The sequence below is a fragment of the Filicampus tigris genome, chromosome 3 (assembly GCF_054856515.1).
Source record: "Filicampus tigris isolate MCC_2025a chromosome 3, RoL_Ftig_1.0, whole genome shotgun sequence".
Lineage (NCBI taxonomy): Eukaryota > Metazoa > Chordata > Actinopteri > Syngnathiformes > Syngnathidae > Filicampus > Filicampus tigris.
In genome coordinates this window covers 30,667,649-30,683,967 of record NC_141219.1, presented here as the reverse complement: position 1 = coordinate 30,683,967, position 16,319 = coordinate 30,667,649, and the positions used below count along the sequence as shown (strand labels likewise).

The 16,319-nt window shown below is 39.8% G+C and overlaps 1 protein-coding gene across 1 annotated transcript in view; it reads right to left on the bottom strand.

Annotated features, from left to right (window-relative positions):
* efl1 (elongation factor like GTPase 1) overlaps positions 1–15,283 on the bottom strand; it is a 105,795-nt gene extending 90,512 nt beyond the window's left edge. Inside the window, exons 1-5 of the mRNA XM_086025846.1 lie at positions 15,034–15,283; positions 14,764–14,862; positions 14,341–14,408; positions 11,668–11,752; positions 3,045–3,178 (exon numbers count right to left, since the gene is read on the bottom strand). Of these exons, the coding sequence (XP_085881972.1) occupies positions 3,045–3,178; positions 11,668–11,752; positions 14,341–14,408; positions 14,764–14,854 (378 nt within the window). The 5' untranslated portion in view covers positions 14,855–14,862; positions 15,034–15,283. The remainder of the gene's footprint in view (positions 1–3,044; positions 3,179–11,667; positions 11,753–14,340; positions 14,409–14,763; positions 14,863–15,033) is intronic.
* Positions 15,284–16,319: the final 1,036 nt, after the last annotated feature.

The following is a 16,319-nucleotide window of genomic DNA, read 5'->3' as shown; positions in this document are numbered from 1 at the left end:
CACAGGCAAATGCAACCCAGATCAGATTTTTTTGCCCATATGCGACCTGTATCTGATTTTTTTATGACAGTCTGAATGGCTCAATTCCGATTTTTCAAATGCGACCTGGGTCGCTTTCATATGTGGTCCTAGATCGGATACGTATCCGATCTTTTCCAATGCGTTCGCGGTCTGAACGGCCAGGTCGTATATATCCGACATTGACGTCATCCAGAGCCCAAAATGTGATCTGCGCAGGCAGAGGGAAACTGCTGGCAGGGGATCAAATCTACAAAGTTGTTTTGAGTAACTCTATTGACTTTATATTTTACTTTAATTTAATCCACCTTGAAACATGAAGCATAAAGTGGACATTTATGGCGATCGTAGTAATTCAGCCACGGCTCAGATAGATTCATTTTTTACGCACGGTTAAGACGTGACGTCATCGTTAGTGATGTCTCCATGAAATGAGATATTAAAGCCTTGCCTCATAATTTCCCCCAAATACTGTATTTATTTCTACCTGCCGACCTAATCGCTTGACTGCATAAATGCCCAGACACGCTGGACCACATTTACTTCCGCAAACACAACGTCGGGTGTGATGTCGTCTTCGTCGTTCTTCTGCGCATGCGGGCCAGTTTGACGACGCGTTCATGCAGCAGACAAGACCGAGGTCGCATTCATAATGTAATATAAACGCTTACACAAAAAAATCCAAATTGAGCATTAAGACCTGCGGTGTGAACCTAGCCTTAGTTTCTAGTTTCTCACTCTAGTTTTAATAAATGAATGCTTTAACGTGATAATAGTTATTCTTATTATAACTCTTAACTTAAAGTAGAAGTCAACCCAAACATGTTTTTTTTTCAAGAAAATGTTCTATGCAGGCCCACTAGTTGAAACAAGCCATTCTGATAAATATTGCGTTTGGGGAATAAGAGTTAATCCACCCGTTTTCTGGGGGCAGCCATTTTGTCACTTCTGTCGACTGAAAATGACATCACACTGCTCAGGGCTCAGGTAACGACCAATCATGGTTGACCTGTTTTCTGAAGCTGAGCCGTAATTGATCGTTAGATGAGCCCTGAGCAGTTGTGATGTCATTTTCAGTCAACAGAAGTGACAAAATCGCCGCCCCCTGAGATGGCTAAAAAGGGGTGAATTTGCTGCTTAACTAATTTTCCACAAACGCAATATTAATCAGAATGCAGTGTTTCAACTAGTGGGCCTGGTGGGAACATATTCTTGAAAAAAATGTGTTTGGGTTGATTTCCACTTTAAACTATGTTCCCTGTCAAAGAAAGTCAGTCAGCTGAATATCCAGAATACATGCACTTCATGGCGCATGGTCAGGATGGTACCACCTCTGCCTCAATTTGAGCTATAAAAACCCTGTAAAGAATACTTCAAGATATTGCAATAGGCTGCATCTATTAATAACCCACAGATGGTAATAGTAATCAATCCAATAATCACCACCGCCAGTGAGGTCGGTAGGTCGGGATGTTTGTACAACTTCAGAATAATTCGTCAAAATGTTGGCTTGATTCATAATCATTTCATGGGAAAACCATTTAGCAGTTTCACTATACTTGTGATGGCACCCCCTCCTTCCAAATGGAAATTGAGTCGACAGCACAGGTGTCAAACTCAAGGCCCGTGGGGCAGATCCGGCCCACGACATCATTTTATACGGCCCGCGAAGGCAAATCGTGTGTTGACTTGACATGTTTCTTTCAAATTGTCTTCACTTTTAACACTACAGATGAGATATTGCAAACATTTGTTACCAACCCCCCTTTAAAATAAATTGGAAAAAGTTGAACAAAATACCGTATTTTCCGGACTATAAGTCGCTTTTTTTTTTTTTGGGGTCATAGTTTAGCCGGGGGCCACTTATACTCTGGAGCGACTTATGTGTGAAATTATTAACACATTACTGTCATGGATTGTTAGTGCTGACTTGTGACTTATGTTTTGCCTTCCTCTGCAGGCGCTTCAAAACATCATAAATGCAAGTCAGCACTAACTAGCCATGACAAATACTTCTATATAATTTCACATGTTATTGTAACCCACATAAAGAAACATAAGATACATCCTAAATGCTATTAAAATGTATGAATAATTTAAACGGTTAAAGTCTGTTTAGTTAAACTAACAGACCTTGCTAGTCGAGGAAGCCAGCTTATCTAAACAGCTAAACATTCACAAAGAAACTCCATAGACTCTAGGTGTGCAGCGAAGTTGCCTGTTTATATTGTGAAACTGCACAAGAAACAGAAAATACTATCAAGCTATGCATTACATACACATGTATTTTCATAGACATGAACAAGATGAGCCTATGCTAACGATTAGCGGTCACGATTAGCATTAGCGATAGCGATTAGTATGTTCAGTCAACAACCGACAATCATCCACAATTCAGCTCGTGTATAAATGTCATTACACACAATTGTCTAACTTAGTTTCAGGCGATGGTTAAACAAGAATGAACCACAAACAGGCAGTTGCCTGCCTCTGGCTGGGGTATTGCATCATGCAGCCACACACGTAAGAAGCCGAGCACAGAGGAGACATAGACATAATTACGACTGAATACATAAATACTTTTGGAGACTTGGAAACATTCTACATGGTCGGGGATAAATAAAAGACTTATTTAATCAATCTACAACAGTTTTGGTGAGTTTAAAGTTATGTTACCATAACTTTCTTGTATGCTACATGTAGCATCGTAGCTCGGTGGAACTGATGCGTACTAAGGGCACAATTTCCTCCCAAAATGCGACTTATACTCCAGTGCGACATATATGTTTTTTTCCTCCTTATTATGCATTTTATGGCTGGTGCGACTTGTACTCCGGAGCGATTTATAGTCCGGAAAATACGGTATGTGATAATATAAAGCGATCATTTCTTTGGGTTCACAGTCGTAACAGCCCTCTGAAGGGCAACTATGATGTGGCCAGTGACAAAAATGAGTTTGACACCCCTGGTCTACAGTCAACAAAATCAAGGCAAACAGTGAATCAGAAAGGCACCACAAAACATACCTGCGGGCAGACTCCCTCCACAGCATCAACAACAACAATGGCACCATCGCACAGCCGGACAGCAGTGGAAACCTCAGAGGAGAAGTCAACGTGGCCCGGAGAGTCAATCAAATTCAGTAAGAAATCTTTATCACCTGGTGGAGGGGAAATAAAAGGTAATTACGAGAGAGTCACAATAATAGCTCATCTTCAGCCAGTGTTGTTTTTGTCAATGACAATGACAAAATTATTTCGTTGACACTCGATTCTTCATGGCAATATCGTGACGAGGCAAAGATAATTTTTGATGACTAAATCATGAGGAGGCGTGCAAGTTTTTGTTGCCGGGACAAGACCAGACGAAAAAAACAAAGGAAAACCTGTGATATAATAATAGCAACAATATTAACGCAGATTAAGTTAAATTTTTAATAGTTTAAGAATGTATTATGCATGTGCTGAAATAATTATTATTACTGACCACCAGAAACAGTCCAAACGCACGTCGCATATGAACTAGACATAGACCGATGTGTTTTTCAGGGTCGATACTGATTATTAGTAGTCAAGGAGGCCGATAACCGATATTTGGAGCCGATATTCATTTTCAGCAAAAAGGAAAATATTGGTGTCAAAATAAAATAAAAAAATTACAACTCTTAACTTTGTTTAAACGCATTTGTTTATTGAACATTTTTTTTCAGATTTGCAAAATGTTGATTAGTATTATAATTTTTTTCCAATATAAATCTTTGTTGTAAAATTCTAACAAAAAGGGAGCTCCCAGGGTCATCAGCATGTCTTCAAAAGTGAAATGAAAACTTAAACAATAGCTCCCTATATTTTCAACAGTAAAGAAAGTTTCAAAATGACACAAATGTTCAAATTTCACTTATCTTTTGATTTGATTTCAAACAAAAACAAAAAGGTGAGGAATGTTGCCCAAGTCAGTAGAATGTCTTATAAAGTTAACTGAAAATTCACATAAATAGTTCCTTGAAGTTAACACAGTTTTAAATGGATTCATTATCACTCAGCAGATTTTTTAAAAAGGCCGATATCGATATTAGGCATTTTGAAGAATATCGGCGCCAATAATTGGCCTGGCCGATAATCGGTCTATCCCTATATGAACTGCTCAGAAAAAGGTAAAACGTAATTGCCTGACTAATACAGTTAAGATAATCAAGTATTGTGTCCCCTTACAAAGTCGGTAACACAAGCACAAATTTCGATACGCATGTTGTCCACAAAATGAGAGGAGCACACGTACAAAGTCTATGCGGCCATTTTCAGACTATAAGCATTCTGTGTTCCTCATCCCTGAGTAGGCGCTGGAAAGTGCAGATTCTCTCCTTGTCCAGTACGCATTTTAAAAATGTTGCTCTTCGTCACCACATGTTCATCTTGTTCCAAGTTCCCTGGCTCCACCAACAGCGTGACAAGTTTCAAAGCTGTGCAAGACATTTTTAAATGCTATTGGGCCTTGTGATGTTTAAGCAACTTTCTTAATGATGGCCGCACAGTTTTTAAGTTTTTTGCTCAGAAAAAACATCATTTAGTTGAAGGTAAGTAAGAATCTGTCAGATCCTTTTAAGAAATATACGCAGATACCTGTCAGAAAAAAAATCACCTAATTTGATGCATACTCAATGATTTTCTTTTGTGTCCATCAAATTTGATTAGAAACGTGCGAATGCATTTAGATCTGGTAATCACTGATTATTTATAGCCCATAGATGGGAATAATTTATTTTATGAGCTTATTAGGGGCTATTTCTGCATTTTGAAAGTAATGAAAGAATGGACAATTAAGAAATGAAGGTTAAGATTTAAAAAACACCTGGTGTGCGTGTGCAGGGCAAAAACTAGTAAGCAGAGGTCGGCATTTTACTACATTTTGCTGATCCGTCATTCGTCAGTCCGTCATTTTTTCGTGACGAACTGAACTAATTGTCAGTCCGTCACTGGCGGACACAGTTATAGTGACTACCTTGACAGATGAAACCCACTTCCGGCAGTCGTCAGTCTGTCGTTTTTAAAGGGTGTCCCGTCATTCATCAATGGTCAGCAAAACAGGCATCCATCAGTGACGAACTGACGGACCAGTACATCAGTCTGACGGAGCGCCCACCTCTGCTACTCGGGCTAGGTTCACACCGCAGGTCTTAATACTCAATTCGGATTTTTTGAAAAAATCCCATTTTCAGTTCATATTACATTATAATTGCGACCTTGGTCATGTCTGCTGTATGAACACATGCGTCGTCAAAGTGGCCCACATGCGCAGAAGAAGAGACGACGTCACACGCGACGTCGTGTTTGCGGAAGCATGTCCAGCGTGTCGGGGCATTCATACAGTCAAGCGATTAGGTAGCAGGTAGAAATAAATACAGTATTTGGGGGAAATTATGAGGCAAGACTTTAATATCTCATTTCATGGAGACATCACTAACGAGATGACGTCACGTCTTAACCGTGCGTAAAAGATAAATCTATCTGAGCCGTGGCTGAATTACTACGATCGCCACAAATGTCCACTTTATGCTTCATGTTTCAAGGTGGATTAAATAAAAGTAAAATATAAAGTCAATAGTGTTCCTCAAAACAACTTGGCAGATTCGATCCCCTGCTGCCAGCAGTTTCCCTCTGCCTGCGCAGAGCACATTTGGGCTCCGGATGACGTGAACGTCGGATATATGTGACCTGGCCGTTCAGACCGCGAACGCATTGGAAAAGAGCGGATACGTATCGGATCTAGAACCACATATGAAAGCGACCCAGGTCACATTTGAAAAAATTGAGATTGAGCCGTTCGGACTGTCATAAAAAAAATCTGATACAGGTCGCATATGAGCAAAAAAATCCGATCTGGGCATTTGCCTGCGGTGTGAACCTAAGTGTGTGTAGGCTAAAAACTTAAACGTTACACCCGACACCCAAAGCTGCCTCCTATAAAAAGTGAGTGCTTTCTAAGGCGAAGTGGCGAATTCATGAGTGCTAGTGAAACAGTGTTTTTTTTTCCTTTGATCTTTTTCTTCTCGCAGCTTAACCAGGTCGACCTCAGAATTGCTCGGAAGACTCTGTAGACCTTCCTGATGTTAAAATACGATATTTGTGATTTTTCGTGAAAAGCTGTTGCCATGGCAACACACGGTTCGCCAAAATAACAACTCTCATTTTGAGGGTCTGAATTTAAATATCAGCCACGGTTGTACGTTTCAACTATATCTACGAAAAGTTGGTGGTATATCTATCAGGTCAAGGCCTACAAAAAAGTCTCTTGGAGCCATGTGCTACACCTAACAGGAAGTCCGCCATTTTGAATTTACTTTACAATTCCGCATCACATTGACTTTTAAAGCAGTTGTAATGTGATCCACATGATACTATCTTGTCAAAATTTCACGCATTTGATGAGAGTCTCCACCTGAAGACACCTACGAAATAATGTCATCGTAGTGGGAGCGTCACCTACTGGCTAAATGAAGTACATGTTTTATTCTTTCATGTTTTTCTCCTGGCAAATTAGCCAGATCTCCCTCATATTTGCTCGGAAGAGTGATTAGGCATTCATGATGTGAAAACACGAAGTTTGAGATTTTTCGCAAAAAGCTGTTGCCATGGTAACGGCCAGTTTGCCAGTAAAACAATGCTGAGTTTGAGAATGTAAACATGCACGGAAACTCATTGAATTTTGCACATGTAGAAGGCCTGGTAAATTAATCAATACTTAATTAGTCGATTGTGTAATTCTTAAAAAATGGCTCGCTACCGCCCCCTAGAATAGTTTTAAAAAGCGGCCCCGTTTGTACGCTTCACCTTCATCGACGAAAATTTGGTAGCATATGAAACAGGGAGAGACCTAAAAAAAAGCCTGTTGGAGCCATATGCTAAACCTAAGAGGAAGCCCGCCATTTTTAATGACGGGGGAGGGGCATCAAATTTGGCGTAAATTTTTCCCTTCGCCATACAGGAGAAAAACCTTAATAACGCCCCTGCACATGCTCCAAAAAAATCCAAAACTTCACCTGTACGTAAAGAGTCGTGACCTGAAGACATCTATGTAATGATATTCCATTATACATATAACGCCACCTAGTGCCGACAAAAATTGTCATTTTAATTGCCATGGTAACGCCCAGTTTGTCAATAACACAATGCTGATTTTGAGAATGTAAACATGCACGAAAACTCATGAAACTGCACACATAGAACGCCTGGTAAATTACTCAATAATTAATTATTCAATTGTGCAGTCTTTAAAAGATGGCTCGCTACCGCCCCCTAGATTATTTTTAAAAAGTAGCCCCATTTGTACGCTTCAGCTACATCTACGAAAATTTGGTAGTATATGAAACAGGAAGCGACCTACAAATAAGCCTCTTGGCGCCATATGCTAAACCTAAGAGGAAGTCCGCCATTTTGAATTTTTTTTAAAGTTTGGACTCACCTTGACTACAAAAGCTGCTGTAACTTGATCCACGTGATAAATTCCATTATTCAATTCCCCAACGTTGCCAGGGCTGCGAGGGCCCTTTATAGCTGCTTGCAGCTCTAGTTTTTTTTATTATCATTTCAAGAAATTTTTGACAAAATACATCTCTGTTATAAAATTCTAACAAAAAGTTCAGGGAGCACCCAGGGTTGTCAGCATGTCTTAAAAAGGATGAATGAAAACTTTAAAACAATAGCTCCATGTAGTTTTCTACAGTAAATGAAAATTTCAAAATGAGAGAAATGTTCAACTTTCACGTATCTTTGTTTTGATTTCCACAGTTTTAAATTGATTATCGGCCAACAGAGTTTTAAAAAAGGCCGATGCCGAATATCTGTGCCGATAATCGGCCCGGCAGATAACCAGTCTATCCCTAATAATTACAGACAATTGTTACTAATAGGATGTGGTCGCTCGCCAAATCTGACAGTAGTAACCTAATTGAAATGGAGCGCACCAGCACATTCAGGACAGGACATGGAGGCAAAGCAAAGATATCAAGTTGAGAAGGAGTAACGTTACGTTATATTCAGAGCTGGGCACTTGACCCTTTTTTGCCCATCCGGCCGCGACCCTCCACCCTTGAACTGGATACCCTTCCAGCCGCGACCCCCCGGCCATATTCATAAACATTGTCGGCCCAGTTCCGACCTCCGCCAACCCCCCCGAAAAAAAAAAAAACGTGCACGATAACCGCGCGGGAGTGATGCTAACGGAAGAGGTTGATTTAAAGACAATTAGCTGGCTAACTTACTATTCATACCCGCTGCGGACACGCTTCAAACGCGCCACTTACTCACGTACTTATCCATGTAGTGTGGACCTACTTTTCCACGCGTAGTTATTCGCCCTGTGATTTCCTCAGTGCACCGCGACGTGCGCGGAGTGATATAATTTCAAGTGTTATCAGTGATTCAACTCGTCTGTGAATGAATGCCGTTTACGCAATAAAAAGAAGCTGACTTCTCCAAGTTATTAAGTTGTGAAAGACACAACAACCTAGCTGCATGTACTTACTTCCATTGCGAGCCATAGGGTTGGTTTTGTCGTATTGTATATTTATTTGGGTCCAACAGACGACAAGTCTGCAAGCAACAAGTTACTTATTTTCCACACTCCCTTCCTTCACACTTCCCTGCCTTCAAAATAAAAGCATGCCAGAAAACCACTACACAGCAGGTTTGCTATGGCGTATTTCTGGAAGTAAGGAAGTGCATGATGTGCCATACTTGAGTGCTGCGCGCAGCTTGAATATACTCCCGGACACAAGTTGTTTTGAAAGAAGCCTAAAAAGAAGCCTTTCACCGAGTAGGCTGAGATTAAATTTGGCCGCGTTGCGACCACGTCACACGCATGAGGGCCGATTAGTGTGCCGGACTAAAATCCACTTCCGGCCATGCTTACTCCAGCCATTTTAAAAAATGTGTCACCCCCCACCCCTCTGCCCCAAAAATGGGCATTCGGCCGGGCCGGAGAGTCCGACCGGTCCGGCCCAGGGACGGACTGCCCAGCTCTGGTTATATTCAAGCAAAGTTGACACAAGTAACCTAGGAAAAGGTGACATTAAAATCAACTTTAAGGGAAAAAAAACAATTTTGTTTATTAGGCCTATATGTAGAATGTGCCCCCACTAAGCACGGTATTATTCTGATTAACCCATTTATGCTGGGAGCGCGTAACCATGTTTCTACTAGAGGCGTAAGCACTGTAGCGTCGTTCTCCCCTTAAAGCTGGGAGAGCGGATACGTCATTTTCTTTTTTTTTTAACCAATGAAATGCATCAGAATATACACGAGACGGTGTCGTGAGCCCTCGCAGGATGTCCTGTAATTTGTTCGAGCGAAAATGGCGAACGCAGACGATCGTGTGAGCTCTGAAATAAGTAATGGCAGTGATATAGACAACGCGCTTGTGAACCAGTGGAACTAGCCAAACGTGATATATGGTTAAGGTATATGTTTGTTAGGGATGGGAATTTCGTCTCATTTGCCCGCCGACTAGTCTCAAATTTTATTTGCGACTAGTCGACTAGTCTTTAAGCAAGAAAACTTGAAATTTAATACATATTGAATTCAAAGTTGAAAATGCAAACGTTTTGTGTACTTACAGTAGGGGCTATTTTAGCTCAAACATTCAGGACAGTTTGTTAATTTAATTATATGTTAATTTATATTTATTTTAATAAATGTTTTTGTATTATTTTTCACAAGAGCTTTATTTTTTTAAAGTTCAAGACAATACAACAATGCAGCTGTTACTGAAAGCATGCTACTGAACACCAATTGATTGGCTAACCTTGTCTTGCTTTAGAAAGAAAATATATATGACAAACAACGCTGCATTTTAAGGGCAAGTAAGGAAAGTCTATCTAATTTAAGCAATTTATGTAATCATATGGTACCTGATGTATCTGTATGTACATTTAGCTAAATATTAGCTAGATGTGTGCATTTGTGTGTTGAACTTGTTGGCTCAATATTGCAACTAGACGTATTTAGCCGATTCTGACTTTGGGTCATGAGCCGCATCGAGGCCGCGTCGGCCGAATGAGCCGGCCGGGCCAGCCCGGATTACCAACCCTGCGAAGGGCGACTGCTGCCACCGCGGTGTCCCAGCGGCCGCTGCAGCTGTGGAGATCTGTGGTAAGGGCCCGCCCCGCCCAGAGTCGCCACCACCGCTGCCCACGCTTGCCGGCCGGGACGAGGAGCTGAGCGTGACTTGGGGCGAACGTGCTATTGTTGCTACGCAGCTTGCGGCAGGAGCCCAAGGCTGCGCGCCCCACATGTGGTTTCTCATCGCTCCGGGAGAGTGGTTGTAAGCGAGTTTATGCTTACAAAGCCTACAGACGACCTTGCTGTCATCTACGGCATCAAAATACTGCCAAACGGTGACGTTGTTTTTCGTGGGAGCTTCAACATCTCTTTTCCTCCCCAAACTTAGTGACCCCGCCCCCTACTATGTGTGCGTGTGGGCAGAGGAGAGAGGAGCAATTCACTCTCTTGGTGCTTGGCTTGTTTACAGAGGCAGAGAGACGTGAGGAACAAGATGCGTAATAATGCAGCGTTTAACCGACTAGTAAAATACTAAACGTTTAATAAATCGTAGACAGTTAAACGGTTAAACGACTAGTCGCGCACATCCCCAATGTTTGTACACAATGATGATATCGACGTCTTTGTAAGAGAATACAGGATGGTAATTACCACTCCATTTTTTAAATCAAAAATAGAGCTTCTCTTGCACTGACACTTTATTTTTACATTTTTTATTGAAACAGTAATTAATAATAAACTCGGGCCTGTGTGAAAGCCACATGTTTAAGGTCTCAAATGTTTCTATCTGCTACAGGGGCTGAGAATCAATTATTTTGTAGATGTTGAATTTCTGGGAAAACTTAAGGTTTTAGAGAGTGATTCTAAAGTCGCCCTTAGGTTTTAAGGAGATGTTTCACCAGGCGTTTTAGGCCATAATGGGTTAATGCTGCCTTTGAGGAAAAAGAATTAAGCAGATTAACTCATTCAGTAGCAGACTTTTTCAGAGCCTCCTGTGAAATGACATATAAATATGTCATTGGGATAGAATGAGTAAGCCATCCATTTTAGCCATCCAGCCATCAGGGCCTGCCATTTTGGCCTATAATGTTCTCTGCTGTCGACTGAAATTGACACCACAACTACCTTCGGGCGCGCATTGCCAATGTCACAAGACCAAACCCAGAAAACAGGTGAGAAGTGACGGAGTTGATGTTCAAGCGTGACAAAAACAGACGCAAGGCATTCATCTGAGACAACAAGATCATTAATAACTTAACGTCGCTCTAGCTCAGTACTATGACTACTGTAATTGCAAATTCATTCCGAAGGTCCTCAAAGAGTTGTAAAAGGTCAATACACTTGTTTGGCAACTGTTTTCTCAAGGATCTTGGGACAGAAAAAATGATTACATAACATGGCATCTTAATTTTATTCTATTAAAAAATTAGTCATCTGCATGAAATTGAATTGAACGGAGCCGTACAAGTGTGGAAAGTGAAAGGCGAACTCATTGTGCATCAACATGTGCCAGAATGCAGAAGTTTCAAATACTGCGTCTATAATATTGGCGAGATTTTTCATCACCTCAATGATGCTGAATCGCTTGTCTTACCCTCTTGGTAATGAAGCGAGATGGCACTGGACTTCATGGTAATTCCTCTGATCTGTTCATCCTCTCTGCTGTCCAGATACCTTAGCTGTAAGATTAGCACCAGCCAGAACATGAGGAGGAAACACAAAGCAGGTCAAGTTAGGTATGTGTTGTTAAGGACATTGATTGACAACTTTTGTGCAAGTACCCTATTTTCTGGACTGTAAGCCACACCTTTATATAAGCCGCATCCACCATGTTTTAAAAAATAATGAAAAAACAATATTTTTGTTATTTGTTAACCACACCTATCTATGTTGAAAAATTAGATATTTACTGCATTTACAGAACGATTTTGAACTGTACATGTACAGTATGTACCTGAACAGATTCTTTCCTAAACGTGCCTTTTAACACGGCAGCAACTTTACTGATTAAGATGGAACAGAACCAAGAGAAAATAACCAATATTTATATATCTTCATTTGTCCTGTTTTTGAAATCACAAGTCACTTTAATCATATTCGTTGAAACCCATGAAGTCGTCTTCTTCCATGTTGAAAAATTCGATTTTTCGAAATCTACTGCATTTAGAGAATGATTTTGAACTTAATTGAAGTATGTACAGATTCTTTCCTAACAGTGCCTTTTAACATGGCAGCAACTTAGTACTCTTGTCCACTTCAACCTGTGGAAGTATAAAAGTGTTATGTACAATAGTTTGGATTTATTGACATAAAACATGATCTCATCATAATCACCTCCACAAAATCAAAAATATAGTGGCGATCGCATCTCCACTTACACAGGCTGAAGCCGACAAGAGCATGAATGCGCACACGAACCCCGACTGGTTATATCTTTTATTGTTAGGTGTTGCCATCATGTGTGTTGACGTGATATGTTTCTTTCAAATTGTCTTCACTTTTAGCACTACATATGAGATATTGCAAACATTTGTTCCCAATCCCTTCTTTAAATTATCTTTAAAAATAGTTGAACAAAATATTTACTGGCTTTTGATTTCAAAACGAGTTATCCATCACTTTGTTGTGTATATGTGTTAATATAAAGCGGTCATACATTTATATGGATTCATAGTCGTAACAGCCCTCCGAGGGACACCAAAGCTATAATGTGGCCCGCGACAAAAATGAGTTTGACATCCCTGCTCTATGTCATTAATGAAATCTGGCATCAGCCACAACGTGCTTCCTTTATAGATGCTCATTTATCACTGCTGTGCTATTATGAAAGGTAGATTTACATCGTTTTAATTAATTTTGTGAATTGCGCCCGGACTTTCAGATTCTGTTGTTAACTTTCACTCAGGTAGCCATGACACCATTACCCACAATGCTTCTGTTTCCATCACGGCTGACCCGGATTACCACTATTGCGCATGTGTGTTGCAGACAGGCATGACACGAGAGAGCGGCTATAGTTAACATGGCATTGCGAATCGATTCTTTTATTTATTCTTTTTTTATATCAATGCATATTTTACGCATTTATATCGATTTTATATCTATTTTCGATCAACTGTTACATCCCAACTTACAAAACAACCAATACGTACAGTATAAGAGTTACGTATTATCAGGTCATATATTTTTGGCCATCTTCCCTCCAACGTGCAGGAAATAAGAATGGTGCTAACATTAGGATTAAGAATGACCTTATCAATTAAATTCTTCAGACATAATTAAGGAATCAAGGTTGTAGTATAGACTTAGATGTATGAGGCCAGTGTCACTTGTGTACATCTGCCATACATGGTTTGAGTACATAAAATTAAATACAATCTGCAAATATCGGTCATTTGGCTGATTACTTGGGCCGATTTTTGAAGAGTCATAATCGGCCGATTTAATCGGCCGGCCGATTAACCAGTCAGGCCCTGCTAAATATAGACTAAATGTTAGAGATAGACTGATATGTTTTTTTCAGGGCAGATACTGATTATTAGTAGTCAAGGCAGCTGGTAACCGATATTTGGAGCCTATATTAATTTTTCGTAAATATTGGCATCAAAATCTAAGAATTTTTTTTTTTAATTCTTAACTTTGTTGAAACGTCTTTATGCATATGTTTATTGAACAATTTTTCAGATTTGCATAATGTAGGACTTTTTGTATCATTATTACTATAATTTTTTGACGAAATACATCTTTATCAAATTCTAACAAAACGTTCAGGGAGCACCCAGGGTCGTAGTCAACAGTAAATGAAGTTCTCCAAAATTTCAAAATGACTAACTTTCACATATCTTTGTTTTGATTTCAACACAGTTTTAAACTGATTTATTATCGGCCATCAGATGTTTTAAAAAGGCCGATGCCGATATTCATCAAAACACAGAATATCGGCCTGGCCGATAATCAGTCTATCCCTACTAAATATACACTGCAGACACAGGCCGTAGTGCTTGCTTGCTATCTTGCTTGTACCTGCCTCCACAAAGGTGCACATTAATAAAAGCAAAGTTTAACTTTGAATTTATGGTGACTGTGATAGCTGGTCAGTGACTGTCTGATGTGGCCCCAGGGGTGTAGTTTTTCCACACCTGGTTTAGAGGCTGAAATCAGAGGATTTTGACTGTTTTCAGTTAAACAGTGGCCCTTCCATCTTTTGATAACAGGAGTGAAGACATTTTATATCTTATACTTGACATATGCAGAAAAAAAAACTTACCTTCCCTGCCTGGCGACTTGATATGATACCATTGCTTGCCACTAAGCAATCCGCAAGAGTAGTTTTACCTGAACACACAAATACAGATCTTGTAAACCTTTTAATACCACAACAACCTTAAGATATGATCATCGTGTTTTATTTTTCTCAAAACACTATTTCAGATTATGCCAAGAACTTGTCCAGGAGAAGGTGGTGAATTGACATTTTGACAACATACTTTTGGAAGTTCCACAATAGATAATATTATTTTAAACGTGATGAAAAATATAATGTATTTACTGTGCTATTAATAGAAAATCTCAACTCTATAGTTTGGGAAAAACACATTAAATATATATTTGTAATAACACTAGATTCAGTTATACCAATTGTTTAGTTTCTATTGTCACACTGCGTGGAAAGTCCAATGAATAAACTCACCGTGGTCAACATGTGCCAAGATGCAAAGGTTTCTAATATTGGCTGGATTTTTCTGCAATTCAATGATCCTGTCCAGATCGGTATGCCCCATTGCCAACCCTAAAATAAGACATGCACACGCAATATTAGACCGACGATGATACAATTAAAATCGTGTCAGACGCATTTGAGTTCGATGGGTGGCAGAAAATAAACCTACTGTTTTGTCTCAGCAGTACGGTGTACAGTATTATAACAATCGAAGCTGTCAAAATGTATCACAAAACAAACCTGAGTACGACTTGTGAACAGCAGGCGTTGTAAACTTGGATTGCTAGCGAGCAAGCAGTGGATATAATAGAGAGAAACAAGCTTAGATTACAACACGAGTTCTAATAATTCCACACGACACTTTCATGGTACGTAGTGACATACGAAAATTTTAAATAGCTATAGCATATGACGATACTGTATTCCAATTCACGTGTATAGCCGCTGTTGTTCCGGGCGGAAGAAGTCCTGAATGATGTTACGTTTCATCTTCTTCTTCTGTCATATTTTCGGCAGTATAAACGCTACATGGAGTATTACTGCCCTCTAAGATACTATGCTTCAGCTACTAAAAAAAATAATAAATAAATAAATAAATAAAATGCCCCTCGCTTATTACACGCCTCTCAATTTTCCCTAAGCGCAAATCAAAGGCGCTGAAAGGCAGCAATTCAAATAGGAACAAAGATTTAAACAGGATAGAGAGTAAATATGATGTACTCAAGCACAGTATAATATTGCAGCATGTAAAATAATAAATACAAAGCAATATGCGTAAATAAATAAATCGTAATTTGTTACGGTCTATTAATTGGCTACTAAATCATACATTAAAATAAGATTTGGAAAGAAAAGGAGGGTGATAACTAGACTTATTTTGGGGATGTTGTTGTTGTTGTTGTTGTTGTTGTTGTTGTTGTTGTTTTTAAAGTGGTACTAACCTTAAAATAAACGTATTATTTATTTATGTTTGCTTATAAACTGTAGAAACGGGTGTCTACTAATGTTGACTTCATGTCCTGGTCACTATTTTGACATTTTAGTACAAGTAGATGTTTGGTCATGTCATGTCATGTCATGTCATCTTCCAAACCGCTTATCCTATACAGGGTCGCGGGGAGTTGCTGGAGCCTATCCCAGCCGTCAATGGGCGAAGGCAGACTACACCCCGAACTGGTCGCCAGCCAGTCGCAGGGCACACATAGACACTGTCACTGAGCGGGAATCGATCCCACGCTGCCCGCACACAACTCAGGCGTGTGTACCACTACACTATCAGCGGACATTAGATGTTTGGTAAAATCTTGAATTTGGGGCAAAAACCGTCTGTGTAGAGCCATCTTCAGGTTAAACACTGCACTGCATGTGAATTTGGATGTCTGGCCTGTTTTTTTCTTTCTTTTTTTTTATTTGGCTGTCTGGCCTCTAATTGGATTGGCAGAGAACTTCTTTTTTTTTTGACTAGCAGAGAACTGGACTAACTCACTCTGCCTCGGTAACGAGTTGGAATAGTAGCAATTGCGAAC